Source organism: Musa acuminata, chromosome BXJ3-6, assembly GCF_036884655.1.
Source record: "Musa acuminata AAA Group cultivar baxijiao chromosome BXJ3-6, Cavendish_Baxijiao_AAA, whole genome shotgun sequence".
Classification (NCBI taxonomy): Eukaryota; Viridiplantae; Streptophyta; class Magnoliopsida; order Zingiberales; family Musaceae; genus Musa; species Musa acuminata.
The window spans coordinates 6,031,845-6,049,730 of NC_088354.1; the positions used below are offsets into that span (position 1 = coordinate 6,031,845).

General features: G+C 40.4%; 3 protein-coding genes across 9 annotated transcripts; 1 reads left to right on the forward strand and 2 right to left on the reverse strand.

Annotated features, from left to right (window-relative positions):
* The first annotated feature begins 636 nt into the window (after positions 1-636).
* On the forward strand, positions 637-2,729 carry LOC103987177 (putative HVA22-like protein g). Its single transcript, XM_009405402.3, has 7 exons — positions 637-834; positions 923-954; positions 1,048-1,146; positions 1,512-1,568; positions 1,648-1,711; positions 1,790-1,990; positions 2,387-2,729. Exons 2-7 carry the CDS (start codon positions 923-925, stop codon positions 2,540-2,542), a joined length of 609 nt encoding a protein of 202 aa, XP_009403677.1. The 5' UTR covers positions 637-834; the 3' UTR covers positions 2,543-2,729.
* A 298-nt stretch (positions 2,730-3,027) lies between these two features.
* Positions 3,028-9,117, reverse strand: LOC135582281 (transcription factor E2FB-like). Its single transcript, XM_065155247.1, has 14 exons — positions 8,523-9,117; positions 6,286-6,478; positions 5,994-6,053; positions 5,794-5,879; positions 5,635-5,723; positions 5,461-5,515; positions 5,264-5,316; positions 5,133-5,183; positions 4,997-5,045; positions 4,829-4,894; positions 4,666-4,742; positions 4,335-4,575; positions 3,696-3,762; positions 3,028-3,596 (listed from the first exon to the last, which is right to left on the reverse strand). Exons 1-14 carry the CDS (start codon positions 8,718-8,720, stop codon positions 3,463-3,465), a joined length of 1,419 nt encoding a protein of 472 aa, XP_065011319.1. The 5' UTR covers positions 8,721-9,117; the 3' UTR covers positions 3,028-3,462.
* A 723-nt stretch (positions 9,118-9,840) lies between these two features.
* On the reverse strand, positions 9,841-15,557 carry LOC135640608 (uncharacterized). Of its 7 annotated transcripts, XM_065155241.1 has the most exons (7): positions 14,382-15,546; positions 10,992-12,272; positions 10,780-10,913; positions 10,597-10,689; positions 10,445-10,516; positions 10,243-10,372; positions 9,841-10,160 (listed from the first exon to the last, which is right to left on the reverse strand). In XM_065155241.1, exons 2-7 carry the CDS (start codon positions 11,037-11,039, stop codon positions 10,146-10,148), a joined length of 492 nt encoding a protein of 163 aa, XP_065011313.1. In that variant the 5' UTR covers positions 11,040-12,272; positions 14,382-15,546; the 3' UTR covers positions 9,841-10,145. The 7 variants fall into 7 exon arrangements, 1 of the variants encoding a protein (XP_065011313.1); XR_010497401.1 differs by having other exon boundaries at positions 10,445-10,913; positions 10,992-11,061; positions 11,482-12,272; positions 14,382-15,557; XR_010497400.1 differs by lacking the exon at positions 10,597-10,689 and having other exon boundaries at positions 14,382-15,555.
* Between the last annotated feature and the right edge of the window lie 2,329 nt (positions 15,558-17,886).

Here is a 17,886-nt window from a genome sequence, read left to right on the forward strand (position 1 = left end):
AAGGGCAGTCGACCATCAAGATTCATAGACCTCAATCACAACCTTAGTCAACGTTGACGTCTTCCACCTTCATCTAGATCAAGCTTACAACACTTCTAGAAAAATCTTTGGTAGAAGAATTCAAGGACCACAATTTCCATTTTTAAATCATAAAAGGAGAAAATACACAGAGCAAATAATCCAAAGGATTAATTCCCAGATTCCTAAATGCCAAGGCATTGATTTTGACTGAAAGTCCAATGGCATAATCTAATTTGAACGATTCAATTGTAGATTCCTTGGGTGGCAAGTTGACCCGGACCAGGTCAAGCACACCCAATTTGATCGAACCGGACCATATCAATCTGAAATCAAGATAGGCCGAACCCAATTGGGCTACGAACCGGGAGAGGAAGAGTCGAACCGTACTGCACAAAATTACAAATTTACCCTCGTGGACGGTATTTGAGGGTAATTGTTGGGGGTGATGTGGGTATTTTAGTCTCAAAGGTCGTAGATCTGACGGGATCTATTCATCCTTGCGTGTGGATTTTTCGCGGGAAGCCGTCCCGCGAAAGCAACTACCGCTTCTTTCTTCCCTTCTCCGCTAAGTCAACCCAAAACAGAGTCAGAGTCGAGAAGAGGAGAAGGAAAACAGATAAATATAGCAATTGTTTGGCTTCCGGCTTCGAATTCTCGACCCACCATTTCCTCTCTCTCTCTCTCTCTCTCTCTTCCTCTTCCTCTTCCTCTTCCTCTTCCTCTTCTCCTGATCTCCTCGAACTCAGAGCCAAAGACTCACGACCTCTCAGAAGTCAACGCCAACCAACCAGAAGACAATTCCTCTGCTTTAAGGTGCACACGAAGAGCTTGGCTTAATTCTATTCTTCTTCTTCTTCTTTTTCTTCTTCTTACAAATTTGGGTTTTCATGGTTCATTGAAGATGTTGGCAGAGTACATAACCAGACTTCTCGTGTGAGTAATCAATGTTTCCTTCATCCATTTTTTTCATCTTCAATCTCAATATATGAAAGCTTGAGCTGAGGATTGCAAGCGCAACCATGGCAGGGTGGTGTTTGGATATGCTTATCCAGCTTTCGAGTGCTTCAAGACATTAGAGCAGGGTCAAGGCAACGCACAGCAGCTTCGATTCTGGTGCCAGTACTGGTAATTTCTACCTCTCTCTGATGACAGAGGAACATAAAGCTATCATTTTTTTAGTCTGTCCTGTTCATACGGTTCATCAAGCAGATCATGATTGAAGATAATGCAATACTTTTGGATCCTTGCTTTATCTTAAACAAGGAATAAAGTCAGGCAAAAGCTCCTAAAGGGGGTTGGTTTTGGTGAAGGGAAGTTGGCCATCCTCTGTCGTATAGTGATAGTGTGTCGTGTAGTTTATCTACCTCTGATTAGGTCTGCTAACTTCAATCACATCCACAAAGTCTTGGCGGGCAAATGTTTAACGTTCTTTAATCGTCATGTTTGTTCGATTCGGAAGAGTTCTGATGGCATGAAATAAAACTTTGCAGGATCATTGTGGCAATACTAACAGTCATCGAGATGCCTGGCAATTTCCTTGTTTCATTGTAAGGATGATTCACTCAGCTTTTACTGTTCTTCATATTTTTTTGCTATGTTTATGACTCGTTTTCGAATTCGATGAAGGTTGCCAATGTATGGAGAAGCGAAGCTGGCCTTCTTGGTCTACCTGTGGTACCCAAAGACGAAGGTAATTTAACCTGCACAACCAGATGAAGTGAAGAGATCAGCATTGGATGTTTCTTCCTCTCATGCGTGATGTGTGCAGGGAACTGATGTTGTTTATGAGACCTTCCTCCGGCCGCTGGTGATGCAGTATGAGCCTGACATCGAAGAGAGGTTTAGGAACCTGAGGGCTAAATCTGGGCAACTGCTTGTGTTCTATCTCAAGAACTTCACAGAGAAAGGGCAGATTTTGTTCTTGGAAGCCCTCCACTATGTGGTCTCTAAGTCATCAGGCAGCACTGAGGTAGCTTCTGATTGCTACTACATAGCTAGTGATAAAGATCTGCATGATAGAATCACAAGTTCAACACTGGAAATTTGATAGGAATCAGAAATCAAACATTGATAGATAGTATAAACATCTTTCTGAAATGTAGGTGGCATCTCTCATCATTTTAAGAATTGAGTAGTTGGCTTTAGATTGGTTGTCACTACTGGCACATTTATCAGACCAAACCCATTATACATCCAACAACTTCACTGAAAGAATCATAAATGAATCAGTGATGGAGTCTTGCAATGATTCTTGCAGCAACCACTCCACTGCTATCACAACATAATTTCTTACTCTTTTCTTTTTTTTGCCTTTTACATCACTAAGGATTTTTTTTTTCTCTTTTGCTGAATTTTCTTTCTTCAGAAAACAAAACGATCATCATGGATGAGCCGGTTAGTCGCCAACAAGAAACAAGAGAAAGAAGAAAAAGAGAAACCAGGAGTAGAGAAATTGGAAGAGATTGCGGATGCTCTCCTTGGCGCCAACCCAAAGCAACGGCGATCGCGTCCACACAAATAAGAGAGGAGAATAATGATAAATTTAGCGATATATATGGAAAAGAAAAGAAACATAATGTACAAAAATAGTTGTAATTTCACTTTTCTTGTGTTGCAGCCAACTTGATTTCTTGCAAACAATTTGAGTCAGTTAAAAAAACAATAGTTTCAGAGGAAAATTAAACTTATAATTCCGACTTGAGACCGTATGCCAATGCTCGCATTATATGTGTCGATCAAGCTGTGTGATACATGCAGAATACATGACTATGGGATTTGAGATCCATGCTAGAACAATCGATCTGTCTATAAAGGTGGCAGATCTATAGTTTTGGTTGCATGAAGTGCTCATAGATTTTAACCCTGGAAAGTTGCTCATAGAGAACACTCACTACTTAATTGCGCATGCATCACTCATCTCAATCATCAAAATGCACCCAAATAGTCACAACTATTGATCATCATGCAGGTTCTGAAAGGAAGAATAAGAAAGATTACAAATTGAAATAATAAGAAAGCTTTCAAGAGGCTAAAGCACATTTTGAGTGATAGCTTAGATTTCATGAGAGCTACACATCATCTTGTTCGATCTAAAGTCTATATGATAAACAGTAGAGCCAAGGAAGATTACATATTTCCAACATGTTTTAATACGGACTGCTCAAGTTGAGGAGCACAGAGAGATCTCAAGTGAAGTAAAGATGGGGATCTAATTTCATGCATGAACAATACACTAGATGGATTACTCAACCATACACAACAACTGCAGCCGTTCCATCAGGTAATGGAACAGTACTCTTGCAAATAGCCTCACCGCTTGATCGCTTGATCGTCAGACTTTCGCAGCTTGACGTAACGGCAATGACGTTGTGCGTCTCGGTGGATCTGATTGTCCCCACCAGAAGACAGATCTTCCATTTCTACATTAAACATGTCCTGTATTTATCTAGGAGTCGAATTTGCATTAGAGGGGACATCAGTAACACTGGATGGAGTTTGCGGCTGATATGTGCTAGCACTACCCGTAACAAAGTCATCTGTGTTGAATACATCAATTCCATCCCATTGTACCTCAGCTAAAGACTGAGCTAAGGATTTCAAGCGACATTTAAAACATATTTTAAACAAGTACAGAAATAAGAATGAAACAAGTGATATCTTAAGAAGAAGGATACGTGCAGTCTTCCACATATCTGTAATGCTAAATCCAGAATCTGATAGAAGCCAGTAATCAGCATCAGTCTGCAAAAAAAGAAAAAAAAAATCACTTTTCATGGAAAAGGAACGTTAAACAGGTGATGCTGTATCTTATCCTTTTCGACAGGTAGGAGCAATAAATTGCAGATGACCATCAAAATATAAAAGAAATGAAGATCATCAAAAAATCTCAGATGAGCTTCTCTGATTTCACACCTTTGAGATGTTAAATTAAAGCAGCAAGGAATAGAGTGAAAATGGCCTAATAATTAATGACAGATCAAATGTTCAAATAATTGAAAGCCAAGCATATGCAAAGAAGTTATAGCCAGCAAAATTAGTTAATGACAGATCAAATGTTCAAATAATTGAAAGCCCAAAAATAAACAAATTAGAAAAAGCAATCTCTGACTATTGAGATTGTTTGTTCCCGTTACATAGAGGGGATCCTTAATGAATGGTACAATACAATTTCTATGATTCAAACCACACAAGTGAGTTGCATATGTGGACAATGACTTAAGTGGAAATTGACTTAGGTGGTCCTTAGAAGTTGTCACTAATAGGCATAAATTATTAATAATGTCAGTATCTGCATATTCGAAAATTGAGCTTACATCAACATCTGAAGGAACAATCTTCATCATGCCGCTGCCAAAATCCTGCGAGGAGTTTACGTCAGGGAACCCCCTCTGACTATCTTGATTATTTACTTGCAGTTCCTTCTCTTTGCTCTCTTCCGTGGCAACAGCCAGCGTGGGGTTCCCAAGAGTTTCTGGGTTTGCCATTGATTTACCAGAATGGAGCTTTGGAGGTGTCACAACACCACTCACCTCCTCAAACTTCTCCTCAAATTGACTAACAACATAAAGTAAAATATCACCAAGGGGCAGCACATAAAAGACAGTTAATATTACAAAATGATAATTAAGAGGGAATTACTATTACCTAACAAGGTAAACATCTATCGGACCCATCGTACTTCTTAGGACAATCCTGTATCTCCTCTGTAGATAATCACCAGCCTGCATGCAGAGGAAACAGATGCTACCTGATGCACAAACATACTAAAACTAAAAAAAATCTTTGTCAAGACCTTCCCTCTTCTTACCTCATCAGGATCTGGAACTTCCAGGGTAGTACCATGAGGCGCTTTTATTGCTATTAATGTTTCATTCTGCATATAAGAGGCACGAATATAAGGTAGCAATAATTGTAATGGAGAAGCAGCCAGTATCTTATTGCCATTCTCAGAGTAAACGAGCCAACAGACCAACACCTGAAAGCATGGCAGACTTTTGATGTCATCTTCGGTCATATACAGCCACCTGAAGGCACAAAAACTTACAGCATATGGTTAGTACATGGTTGGATAACCAACAAATCTAAAATACAAATGCAAGAAAAACACTTACTTCTGATTGTTTACATCTTCACTAAGCACCCCTAATTTTTCACGCATTTCACTGTGAAAAGAATTGTTTGTTTCAGCATAATTGGTAGAATGTATGACAGCAATAACCTAGTAGCTACAACAAAAATTAACCTGATACGATCATCTAAACTGTGCTCTTGCAAAGCAAGTTTTTCAACTTCTGCCTGAAGAAAATGAAACTAGGAAAACTTAGATGAGTTGACTCATTTCACTATAAAAAATTTCACAACATGGGCTCAGATTAGACAAATCTAGAATGAGAACAGTGGTTTTTAGTCCTGGGAAGAACATGCATGTGTGCATCATACCTGTAGTACTGAAAGATCATCATCAACTTCTCCTGGTCTTGTGCTATCTTGTCCTCTGTTATGCAACGAGCTAAGAATTATGTACCATGCAAAAAGCTCCTCATTTTGCAAGGAGAAAATTTGAGTATAATGGGAAGAACAAAATAAAACTCTGCCAGCAAAAGGATGAATTACTTCCAACGAATTTTGTTCTTGAGTTTCTTTTCTATAAGTCCAATCCCTTCAAGGACATTAGTTATGTCATAAATCCGCCTCTTTTGCACCTACACAATATAATACTTGTTTTAGTATAAATAAACTTTAGGTAATTAAAATATTAGCCATCTGCAGTACCCCAAGTGTTTCCGCAGCATTATTCAAATCAAGGATGCCATCGTGTGCATGTTTAAGCAAATTAATGAACTTTTTGGTCAGAAGTCCTGAAAAGAAAATTACATCACACAATCGTCAGAGACAAGCAAAGGCAGTTCCCAGTATATTCTAAGATTCAAACTTTTCTAGACAGAATTTAGACAAGCCATGACTTTAATCACCTAGAGAGCTGTCATAACGGCAAGTACCAACAGGAGTGAGAGTATTGCCTGAAGGAGAACCTGCAGCACCAAAAATGATGCTGATAAAATTTGTATATGCAGATCAAATGCAGACCAGAGCCTTCAATTGGAAAGTAATCTTATCTAAGCTTGATAATTTAAATAAAGACAACAACACCAGATCATTAGCCAGTTGCCAATAGGTGCATGGATACCATAACTGATGAGTGAGTTTTCCTAGTGCAGAGATTAACCCGTTTTTTGATGGTAATGGAAGGGCGAATTTACTCACCAGCATTTGACATTGGGGTATGAGGGCCAGACTTATTGTACTTTGCAATTTTGGATCTCCCAGATGCCTTTCCTCCTTTTCCTGATACCGGTGTGAGAAGAAGATTATTGAGTCCTTCAGCATAACCAGGACTAGTCATCCACTCACTTGATTCTCCAGCTTCATTTTCTTCGTGTTCACGCTTCCGCTTCAACTAACATGTGAAATATCATTTTTCAATGAATTACAACCAGTAACTCAAACTTTCAAATTCATTTAAAGACGATGCATCTCAGGAAATTTGATGGCACAATATTAAAGTACCTCATCATGTGATTAAGATGCACCTAGATGGGAAGTTCACATACATCTAAGGGGTATTTAGTATAAGATCTAGAATACTGATAAGAATCGCAAAACACGCACACACATAAACTAGACCAACAAGCATGATGTTCCATTCCTCAGCGTCGATAGATGTGGATAATTACCTAACAGCATGAGTATTCAAGACACTATATCTATCACACAAGAGTTTCTGCATTCTGTCATAAGGACAAAGACTAAAGATACTTGAGATGGATCCCTATAATTTTCATTAAATAAACTATATTCCATGCTGCATGAAGGTCAATGTCATAGTCATCTTTCCTGATGACAAGATGTCTTGGTTGAACAAATATAAACACTGTCAAATTTGAAGGAGCTCGACAAGTACTTTAGTCTCAACCTACTTCTAGAATGCATACATTTTCCTTTAGCAATGGGCAAAAACAGAAAAACCAAAACCTACTAGCAGTGTCTTCCAATCTAACCATAAGGAACTTGAAAACCAATCCTGAATGAACATGCGCATTTGTTACACCACTATCAATCCTTGAAATTTTGTTAAACAGAGAACATTCTCAAATAAAACTTCAAATGCTTAAGCACAACTTGCTTGAGTTAGTTACATGACCCTTCAGAATCACCTATGATTGAGTCAAAAGATCAAGTCCAAAGATCCTTAATTTTCTGTTCTTTTCTAGTATAAAGCTAATAACAGAGTTTTTGCTTCAAATCAATGGCACTGGAATGTTAAGCACAGAGACACGGTATAATGGTAATGACAGTTGTCTGAAAACAGTAACCATGCTGTTAGCTTAACCTATATGTTGCTTTCCTTTATGCTAGATCTTAAAAAACCAAAACCTGTGTGAAAATCACACACATTCTTATCCTCCACAATACAAATGTAAAGATGAAACCAGCTGAGATTTGGCCTTTTGGGACCTTATCTTGCTAAGGTGGTCGAAAAGACCCGATCAAGCGGTGAGCTTGGAGAGTAGAGTCAAGGTAAGGTCAGGAAGGATAGTATACAAGTGAAGCCCACTAGAGAGAAGTTAGCTGGGGTTTTCCAAAAGTAATCGAGGATGGATAGAATGGAGATTCACTTTCTATGGATTCAAAAGTGGGGCAAGGACCATCCTTGCACATGCACAAAGGAGTGGAAAATGCGCTAATAGTGAGCGGGCAGAAAATCTCCGAAGAAAGAGAATGAACACTATTCTTATCTAATCGATTGTACACCAGCAGGCCTTAGGTAGTCCAACAACAACAACAAACTGTTATGTCACAACAATGTGGAACTGGTTACATGGATCTCCCTGCCATTGAGTTCCATGTAGGACAAGAGGAAGTAACCATATAATGAATGATTTCCGAAGCCATAATGTTCCAAACATTCAGAGTGAGCTACCCAGGTCCCTTGAAACATGTGATCAAGTCATCATATTTATTATACTATCATTTGCCAGTACCTTGAAAAAAACATCAGTACCATTTATACTCAATGGTGTCCTTCAGAAGCCTTAAAGTTTATACCTGTCTCTAATTTTACTTCCACAAAAGCTTAAAAAATCATTAATTGTTGCTACATAAGATGCTTCTGTGAAACATGGCCCAAATTTGGGTATACCTAGATCCTAAAGAGGCTCAATCTATAGCATGCACAAAATATTAGACCAACAAAAGCTGCACATATCTTCACCATTCGCGTCAATTTCTCAGCTTCACTGAGCAGCAACAATAGTCCCTAGATTTAATATTTCAAAGAATCTTTAACCATGTTTTGGCGCTAAAACATCATATGAACACAAATCGTCATCTCTATTTCGCTCAAGTATCAAAAAGCCAAAGAAAAGGGGAAAACAATCAATTCCATCTGAAAAGACACAAAAGGGAGAAACAAAATAAGGAAACGAGACGAGAAAACTTACAGGCGTTTTGATAACCAGGGCATCGGCCGTCTCATCGCCAGCGATTCCCCGCCCGTCGGGGCCCGGGAAGCGATGGTACTCGTCCGGGGCGAGGAACGGGGGCCTCGTCGAGGGGAACGGCAGGTGCCGCTTCGGCGGCTGTCGGATCTGCCCCGTCGGCTGTGGCGCGCGACTCCCAGCTGCTCGGCCACCAGACATCGACCCCCAACCCAAAACCAACAAAATCACAAGACGAAACCCCACAAATCACCGATCTCCAGGCCGGGACAAGCAGATCGTTCTCCGATACGGAATCCGAGAACAAAACCCTCTTTCCTGGTCGGCTTCCAGCAGCGAGGAGGAGCGGATCCGATGGCGGCGCCGAAGCGGCGGCGGCGGGGGATCGGCTGCGTGGGGGCGATTGGGGCCGGGTCTCGAATCGGGCTGTCTACGATCTGTAGATTGAGGAGTAGAAGGAGGAGGGAGAGGCAGTGGAAGGCGTGTGTGGAGGTGGGAAAGGTGGAGAGCAGGAAACGAAGGAAGCGGAGGGAGGGAGAGAGAGAGGGAGGGAGGGAAATTGTTGTGTTCGGAGTTGGGATGGATATGGAGGGAAGACGCGAACCCTCTCTCTCTCTGTCTCTGTCTCTCCTATTATTAATTAAGTAATTTAATTATTTAATTAATTAGTATTTCTCCGTGTAAAGCCATAAAACAATCATGTGTTAATTGCGTAAGTACGCCGCCGTAAGCAACGATACCCCCCTTGGAGGTTCCATCATGTGGGTGGACCCTCGGATCGCATCTCACGGTCGTCGCGTTTGAGATGGCCTCGATGGACGGTCGAGATGTTCCGCTCGAGCAGGTTGCTCTTGTCACATCAGAAGCGGTGTGGAGATCAGCCGTTCGAATCGGCGATGCGCGCCAAATCCTCGCGAATTCTTTCTCTTTTGTTTCGTAACGGGTCAAGACCTCAAGGAGAAGATCCGCTCCGTCGAGCGACGACCGTCTGATGTGACCCCGCAGCCTTCCAGGACGGATCTGGACGGTCGATGCCGGCAAAGAGATGCGTGTGCGGTCGAGGATCCATTTTGCCGGTTGGGTGGGTGGAGCAGCTTCTCGAACCCGTGGATCGCACTGGGGAACATAGTCGGGCCCACGATGTAAGAGGCCGTTGAGAGGAGACCATGTCACCCCGGACATTTCTCGAGGGTGATTCAGTCGGACACGACAATCTGAGGGCGAAAACAAAATAATATTTATTTATAGGGACAAGGATAAAAAAATTAGTAAATAATAATAATAATAATAAAAGGGGGCAAACATGTCATTTGGTTGAGTTTCCCGAAGATAATGCTAAATTATTTGGGAATAAACCACACACTATTCATCAACATTTGAAGATTACATTTGCATAAGATCAATAAGAGAAGAGGTCATAGCTAAAAACTCTCCCAAATTGGTTTACAATGCAATCACATTGTCTTCTGTGCCACTCACTAAACTTGCTTATTACCCCCCATTGACAGCACCCAACAAGTGGAATCAAATCCAGAGTTCACTACTGACTCTCTTACCATAACCTACAGATCCGTACTCCAAGAATCTTCTCTGTTGCCTCAGAATGGAGAACAGCTTCCTCGAAACTTAAATCAGCAATATCTACAACCATAAGCTACCAATCACAACCCTTGTAATGTAGTCAGGAACTCCTGGCAGCCAACAGGATTATTTGGCAACAAACCTTGTTAGACAAGATTGTGTCAGGGGATACTACAGTGTATGCCAATCTTTTGAAGTGAGACATCAGTGCTGGGGTACTGATGTCCTTCATTGCAGTTGAGCAATCCACATTGTTGACAGAGCAGGCACTCCTGAGTACATGCAAAGTTGGTAAAAGAAGTATAATTGATGACCAAATCTTTTTAGAGTTTTAAGATATTTACCTGTAGTGAATTACTGTAAACATGATGTGATGATCCTGGCTATGAGAGCCATAGTAGTTGGGTGACCAGAAGCTAAAGAACAGTTGAAACAATTGGATATAGTTACTACTATAAAAGAGAACAGTCGGGTAATTAGAATATTTCTCACTTACAAGAAAATAAAAGAAAAAAAGAAGGTAGTCAAAAAGACTCTTCCAGAACATATTCCATCTTCGGACCTACATATTACTTTTCTAACTTGTCTTCTGCATTTCAAAAAATATGATTGTCTTCCTCTTCCAATGTACTGTAAAAGAAGAAGAAATGAAGTTGCAACCTATAATGTTGATACTCACTTAACTACCAGGGGGAAGACACCTATGTTATTACTCGCATCATCAACTGATAAAGATGATAAACTAGTTAACCATATATTCCAGTTATGGATCATCCATGTCCAGTTCCAGGTGGCTTCATGGCATAAGGATTTCTGTCGACAAAAGCATGTAATCTTTGGTCACAAACCGTCTATAACAAAGGCTTGCTTCAGTGGAGGCATGACTCTTACCAAGATTTCCTGGCTGTTATTTTCTTTCCTTGCAGGCTTATTTCTCATTATGAGATACCAGATTATGATTCTGCTGGAGCAGGAAAAGAGCAAGACATAAATGTAACAAATGATGACAATTAGATCCCCTTTTTACGTGATTAAAAGGGAAAGCTCGCTAGATTAAGCAGACAGAAATACTGACAAACATTTGATGCATCATTCAAAAATCATCACTAAAAGGAGCTTACATAAAACAGAACAAGAAGACTAAAGTTCACTTAACAGAAGAAGACTTGAGCATCATGAATATATAAAACTCTTCACTGAAACCATTAAAACTAAAGCTTCCCTATCACATAGAACAGCATGCTCATCTTAATACAACTCTATGTGACTTAGGCTGATTGAACTCTTATCAGAAATCTGGAGGTATCATCACGATCACTATTGGGCGCACTCCCAAACCAATAAAATAGGTGCAAAATTGCGGAGGGTTACGTAGCCTTACCTTGCTAGCGACAGTCTTGTGGCATCAAATGAGAAGACTATCGACCACTGTCAGGAATGGCCGAGCAGCTTTAAGTCGAGCAACCAAATATGCCAAGTGACCTTTTAGGTTATTACCAAAAATAAGTGAGTTATTTTGTCATGCAATTCTCACCAGGCTCATGCAAACATCATTTTGATAGAAAAAAAGCACACCAACATCGATTCCTATCTGTGAAGAAACAGATGTGACATCCTCTAAATCTTTAATCTTAACCCTCTTTTAAGGTATTTGTTAGTGTCCAACTATCGTCAACACTCAGACAGGTTAACTTTGTACATTAAAAAGCATCAACTAGGCATATCCATGTTCTGAAACCAAAATGAAACCAAAAGGTAACAAGTAATCTCATACTTAACTCTATTATTCTTTAAATTGAAGAGTTAATAACAATCCCTAAGAAATATCCAGAATGACCAACGGTTTTTAGATTCATGATATGCCCACTTGTTAGGTGATATGGACTGCAGCAGTACCAGTTGTCAAGAATAGCCATGAGAGGCATGATCCAACACTGTGTGGGCAGAACCCTCTACTCAGTGGTAGTATGCTGGCACATTAAATTTGTGTACCAAACTGCATGATTTCTTGGGTTCTTCAAATCCAAGGTCCCAGTCCATTCTGTGCTGAGTAGGTCTGAATCCAATCAATTTTGTCCATTCTCATCTGTTCCTTAGAGAAATGGATCTTTCGACATGTATAGTGTTATGATTTGATGGACTTTAAGAACCCACATCATATCATGCTTCCTGCTATAAGAGAAAAAAAATACAATTATTGATTTTTTTTATGTAGAGTTTATGCATTTGGTCTTTCATAATTATGTGATATAAGATACTTGTTATTAGCAAAAAAATTGTTACTGTTTAACTTGGATCCATTGCCACATCAGCAACAGCCCACTACCATATCGTCTTGTAGATTCACTATCATGTCATCGTGGACAGCTGACATAGTGGGCTGCCACTGGAGCCTATATTGGATCTAGGTGGACTGACCTTGAGTGGTTTAGCCCAGTCAGCCTTACAGCCCAAATTAATATAATAGGCTGGAATCAATTGAACCCCATTTAAATTTGTATCGAACCTTAATTGATGTGACTTAAGTCTGACTTGAACCTAACCTCAAATTGATTGAACCAAACCAATCCCAAATTGGTGGAATCCAACCTGGGTGCAATCAAACTCAGTGATCTGACCTAACAATGTTGCAAGTAGGCTCCTTGCTCGGCCCAACCTAAGCACCCTGGACCTGAGTGGGTCCCCACCTAGGCCATGCTTTTGTTGATGTGGCTCCAGTCCAGGCAAGAAGCTGGCCTGTAGCTCGGACGGGCCGCATGGTTGAGCCTTAATGCCACCAAGTTCGACCACATTAGGAGTAGAATTCCATCAATTTGAGATTGATTTAGTTCAATCAGTTTAAGGCCAAATTCAAGTAAGACTTAAGTTATATGAATTAAAGTTCAAACAGATTTAAATGTTGTTCAATTGATTCCATTCCAACTTATTTACATTGATTTAGGCTATAAGGAGGATGGAACCAGACTACTTAACGTCGATCCACTTGATCCAATATAGACTGCAGCAGTGGCATGTTGTGTAAATGGTTTCGCTAACACAACAAGGGGTCTGCATGATGACATGGTAGTGGGCACTTGCTGATATGGCAGCAGACTCAAGTTAAATAGATTGAACCAGATCACTTAAGGCCGGTCCACTTAGATCCAATATAGACTGCAGCAGTGGCATGTTGTGTAAATGGTTTCGCTAACACAACAACAGGTTTGCGTGATGACATGGCAGTGAGCACTTGCTGATATAGCAGCAGACTCAAGTTAAACAGCAATATATTCTTTTTCTAATAACAAGTATTTTATATTAAGTAATGATTAAAGTCTTATCATATAAACTTTATATAAAAAAAGTTATGGATACCATAATTCCAACTTTCATATATTTTCAACATGCAAAACATAATATATAAACCTTTTTTTCTTTTATAACAGGATGCACAATATACACACACACAAATACATACATACAAGGTGGATCACATCAGCTATCAAGTAGTAGTTGTTGTTTTAACCAAAGATAAAACCATACTTTAAATGACTGATTTACCTTTCCAATTATAAAACTAATAACAAATATTTGAAAATCATACATCAAAACTTGTCTCTATGTTGGTTTCATACTTAAAAATGATTTCTTGTAATTATAGGATTCATTCGAGTGCATGTTTATATATATATATATATATATATATATATATATATATATATATATATATATATATATATATATATATATATATATATATATATATATATATATATATATATATATATATATATATATATATATATATATATATATATATAGCCAAAAACAACAAGAAAACAGCCAAATTTACAGAGACGAGATAAATCCTTTAAAAAGCATGAAAAATAACACTAAATTTAGCAAATCCAGAACTTGGGCATCAAATAGACCGTGGATTTGATCTGCCTCAAACCAAAAAAATCAATAAGCAATAAACCTAAAGAGAAACCATCACAGTCTTCAACCCCAACCGAAGGATCACAAATGCGTTAAATTTGTCACCCATGAGCGAATTTGGAACATAGAAGACAAAGTTTCGAACATAGTGGTACGTGAGCCATATCCGAGAAGATCATTTTTGTTACCACAAGAAAGAAGAAAAGGTTAAATATTCTAAAATCCAAAGGAAAAAAGAAAAGAAAATCAAGCATTTCATCCTACGAGTGGAGGCAGGGCACCCCATTTATCGGTATCCCAATACTATAAAGAGAAGAAAAGCTATATACGATCTCGTAGAGATGGATTGGGAAAAACACTGACACAATTTGAAGAGGTGAGGGATGATGAGGCCGGCGATGCCTCCTCCTCCCGGATTGCTGCGAAACTTGAGGTATTGGACTTCCTTCGCTGGTAACCAGTCAAGTGTTCTCTCTGTTCGTTAAAAGCAAATAAATCTTGGGGGGAGTCGAGGAACAGAAGCCGAGATTTGCAGCCCTAATTTCAAGCCGATCGAATGAGGCGGTGGACGGAGATTGGGAGCAGAGAAAAATGCAGCGGTCGTGCTGGGCAGAAGAACCAATACTCAAAATTACACCATTGGCTACCCGCTTCCGTGATTGGATCATGCGCGGGAATCTCTAGGTGGGTCCCACTTTAATTTGCTTTTGAAGAAGGTGAGACATTGGGCATGAATCATTTTGTCGCCGTGGCTGGCTCGATCCACGCGTCGCATTAGGCGGTCCGGCCCAGTGAAAGAGTCCGGAGGGTCGGGTCAGGTTGGGTTCGCGACATTCTTGGACCGACCGGGGACCAGACGTCGATGTCGTCGCGGCCATGGTAGACCGGAGGGATGGCGGGGGGGTAGGGTGATTTGCAGGTCCTGGTAAGTGGCGTAGACGTCGCCGCCGTCGTAGCAGACGCCGACGCGGCCGTCGGGGTTGTGGAAGGAAACGGTGGCCTGCACCACGGCGGAGAGGATGTTGTCGGAAAGGGAGAGGTTGAACTTGTAGACGGTGGTGTTCTTGAGGTGGAAGCTGGGCTTGGTGGGGCGGAGGACGAGCCATACGATGACGACGATGAGAAGAACGACCAGGACGAAGGCGCCGACGGCCCGCGCGGCGATGAGGAGCGTGCGGCGGTCGCAGCAGTCGGAGCATTTGCTGCACCCACAGCAGCTACTGCGGTGGCGGCCGCCGTACTGTCCCCATTGTTACACAGAGTGCGAAAGAGGTAGGTGGTCGAGACTTGGAGAAGGAGAAGAACAGAGGAAATGCATACGGATGAAGAGAATTAAAGAATAATATATATAGATACATAGATTCTCTCCCTCCTCCTCCTCCTCCTCAAAGAAAAAGTTCAAGACCTTCTTCTCTTCTGTTCTGATGGACAAACAATTACAGCAATTCTACCATTTGTTCTTGTCATGCTTGTTTAAAGACTATTGGTGAGGAACAGCTAGGCATGTATTCTCCACTGTGCTCACACTCCTACCAACCACAAGAGACTTCTCTCGATGAGGAGGAAGAGTCGGCAGCAGCAACAACGTTATCAGATACAAGTTGGCCATGGCCAATAGCTGTCTTCTTGATCACAGGATCAACTGCTTGACATTCCCTGACACGAGAAGCCAAGATTTGCAGCCTGATGCAGCTCATAGTTGCCAATTGACCTGCAAATTATTGCTGAATGATAGTTGAGGGATGACTTCTATTAGTGTCATGCTTCCCTAGTTTCTGGTTACCGGTAGGCAGCTCTTCCTTGCCTGTGATGCTGTTCTGAGAAATGATCCATTGCACATGGTGATGATGAGGTCAAAATTCCAGACTCTGACCCAATGGAAAAGTCAACTGGTTGAAAATGTTAAGATATAATGGACTGGTGGAGGTTACTGGAGGAGAAGATTTCCTACATTTCAAGGCACATCCATTCTTCTTCTTCTTCTTCTTCATGCAGATGACTTTGTTTCATGGATAAGGATCATTCAAGAGACCAAACTGCATTTTTGTGTGCATGTTCTTTGTCCTCAGATACCAAGTTTTCAACAAGGTTTGAGTTGATCAATAGCCTGCTAAGCCTGTGGAGATACACATCATGCTGTGTCCTCACTAAAGCTTTCAAGCTACAACCTCTTTCCACTGGGCAGTGGATCAGTCACTAGGTTTCCATGTCACAACCTAATCAAATGACCTCTTTGTTGTGAAAGTAGCTAAGGTTGACTAAGACATTTTGGACTCATTGTGAATGATTGCATTCAACTTGGATAGCATGTTTTATTTGCGGATTCTTTTGAGTGCCACAACAATCAAGACAATATGATTCATGAGTATCTATGTTTGATGGTCAGATACTGAATTGCATTTGATGAGGAAGGCTTAAATTCCATATGAACATTGAATTGAGCTTGAAGGGACTACACTAAGTGTCTTCTTGATGCTCAAAGTTGATGCAACATTGCCTAATATTCAGCTTTAATATCTAATATTGCTGCTTTTCCAAATAAAAAGATCATTTTACAGGAAGAAACAACGTCACATAGGTGATTCTGTCCAGCTAGGCCAAAAAAAACCTGCTGATGGCAGCTAGAATGGTCCCTAACTTAGATTTCGGAGTACAGATCAAGAGATCCTTGTGATTTAGTAGGGTGAGCTTTTTGTCTTGTTGTCTCTTTACCCTCATCAAGGAGGATCCTTAGCTTTGCCATGACCACGCATGGTTCAAAAAATTTGCCCACAAAAGAAGACCCATTTTGCCAATCAAGTCAAAGTGGACCTCCATTGGTGGGCAATGCCATCAAAATATTCTCATCCATTAGAGTCTCCCCATGTCAATCCAAACATAGTAGATCCATCTACCCATCAAGCACATGTAAGTTTCCAACTCCATGTCTCAAGCTCCCCTGTAGGAGTTTTGTTGTGGCTTGTCGCAAAGGATTTGGCATAAGCCACAGGGGGTTTACTATTTGGCAGACAGAGAGAGAGAGTGAGAGGAGTAGGATTGGAAGACTGATGCAGCAAGAAAGAGGAATTGATTGGCTATCTTCTTGTTTGTATGTGCTAAATGAGTTGTAGAAGCAAACAAGAAACATCTGCCAAATTGCTGAAATCAAGAGATCAGACAAACCAGAGTGAGATGTAAGAACTGAATAATGTAAATTTACTGGAGGAAAAAGTTACACTGTACCATCAAGCATTTTTTGTCTTGATTGCTTATTTTGCCTTATATATTCATCAAAGTTTATCAAAATCAGACTTCTCACAAAAGTAGTAGTTGCTTCATCTTTGTCTAATCTCAATTACTGTAATTGTTTAACCCCACAGTAACTCCAGTCAACATTGCATTTTCATTTTCAGAATTTATATACTCTTAATCTTTCTTTTTTTGATCAATGAGCTTAGATAAGGTCCAGACAAAACATAGCCACATCTCAATCTCCATCATCAAACAGAGATACTTTTGGCTGAGACTTCACTGACAAATCTAAAAAGAAAGTGGGATCCATCTACTTGCCTTTCTTGTGACTAATATCACCTCTCCAATTCCTAGTGGGCCAAACATCAAATGACTGGCTTCACATCAAAAGGAAGGGTGTATAATTGTAAAAGCCAAGGTCAAGATTCTCATACAGATATGTTTTTTAGTTGGCTCTTCTCTTTAAAGATTTTTCTCTGTGTCCTCTTGCTGAAGAACTCAGCATTTTTGACATCCTTGACATCTCCATCATGATGCTTAATCTCTTACCTCCCACAAATGATGGTTCTTTTGGTGGATTAACGCAGCTGATGCCCATCAACTGTTCTATCCTTCCAAGGCCATTGCTGGATATGGT

Excerpts from the sequence above, each read along its gene's own strand:
- LOC103987177 (XM_009405402.3), top strand. The coding sequence starts at position 923 with ATGTTGGCAGAGTACATAACCAGACTTCTCGT. Across the intron at positions 955-1,047 it reads TACATAACCAGACTTCTCGT|GGTGGTGTTTGGATATGCTT; the intron begins GTGAGTAATCAA and ends CAACCATGGCAG. Across the intron at positions 1,147-1,511 it reads CGATTCTGGTGCCAGTACTG|GATCATTGTGGCAATACTAA; the intron begins GTAATTTCTACC and ends AAAACTTTGCAG.
- LOC135582281 (XM_065155247.1), bottom strand. The coding sequence starts at position 8,720 with ATGTCTGGTGGCCGAGCAGCTGGGAGTCGCGCGCCACAGCCGACGGGG. Across the intron at positions 5,046-5,132 it reads GAAGATGTAAACAATCAGAA|GTGGCTGTATATGACCGAAG; the intron begins GTAAGTGTTTTT and ends TTGTGCCTTCAG. Across the intron at positions 3,763-4,334 it reads TTGTTCCTTCAGATGTTGAT|ACTGATGCTGATTACTGGCT; the intron begins GTAAGCTCAATT and ends CTTTTTTTGCAG.
- LOC135640608 (XM_065155241.1), bottom strand. The coding sequence starts at position 11,039 with ATGAGAAATAAGCCTGCAAGGAAAGAAAATAACAGCCAGGAAATCTTG. Across the intron at positions 10,914-10,991 it reads ATAACAGCCAGGAAATCTTG|AAATCCTTATGCCATGAAGC; the intron begins GTAAGAGTCATG and ends TTTTGTCGACAG. Across the intron at positions 10,690-10,779 it reads GTCTTCCCCCTGGTAGTTAA|AAGACAAGTTAGAAAAGTAA; the intron begins GTGAGTATCAAC and ends TTTGAAATGCAG.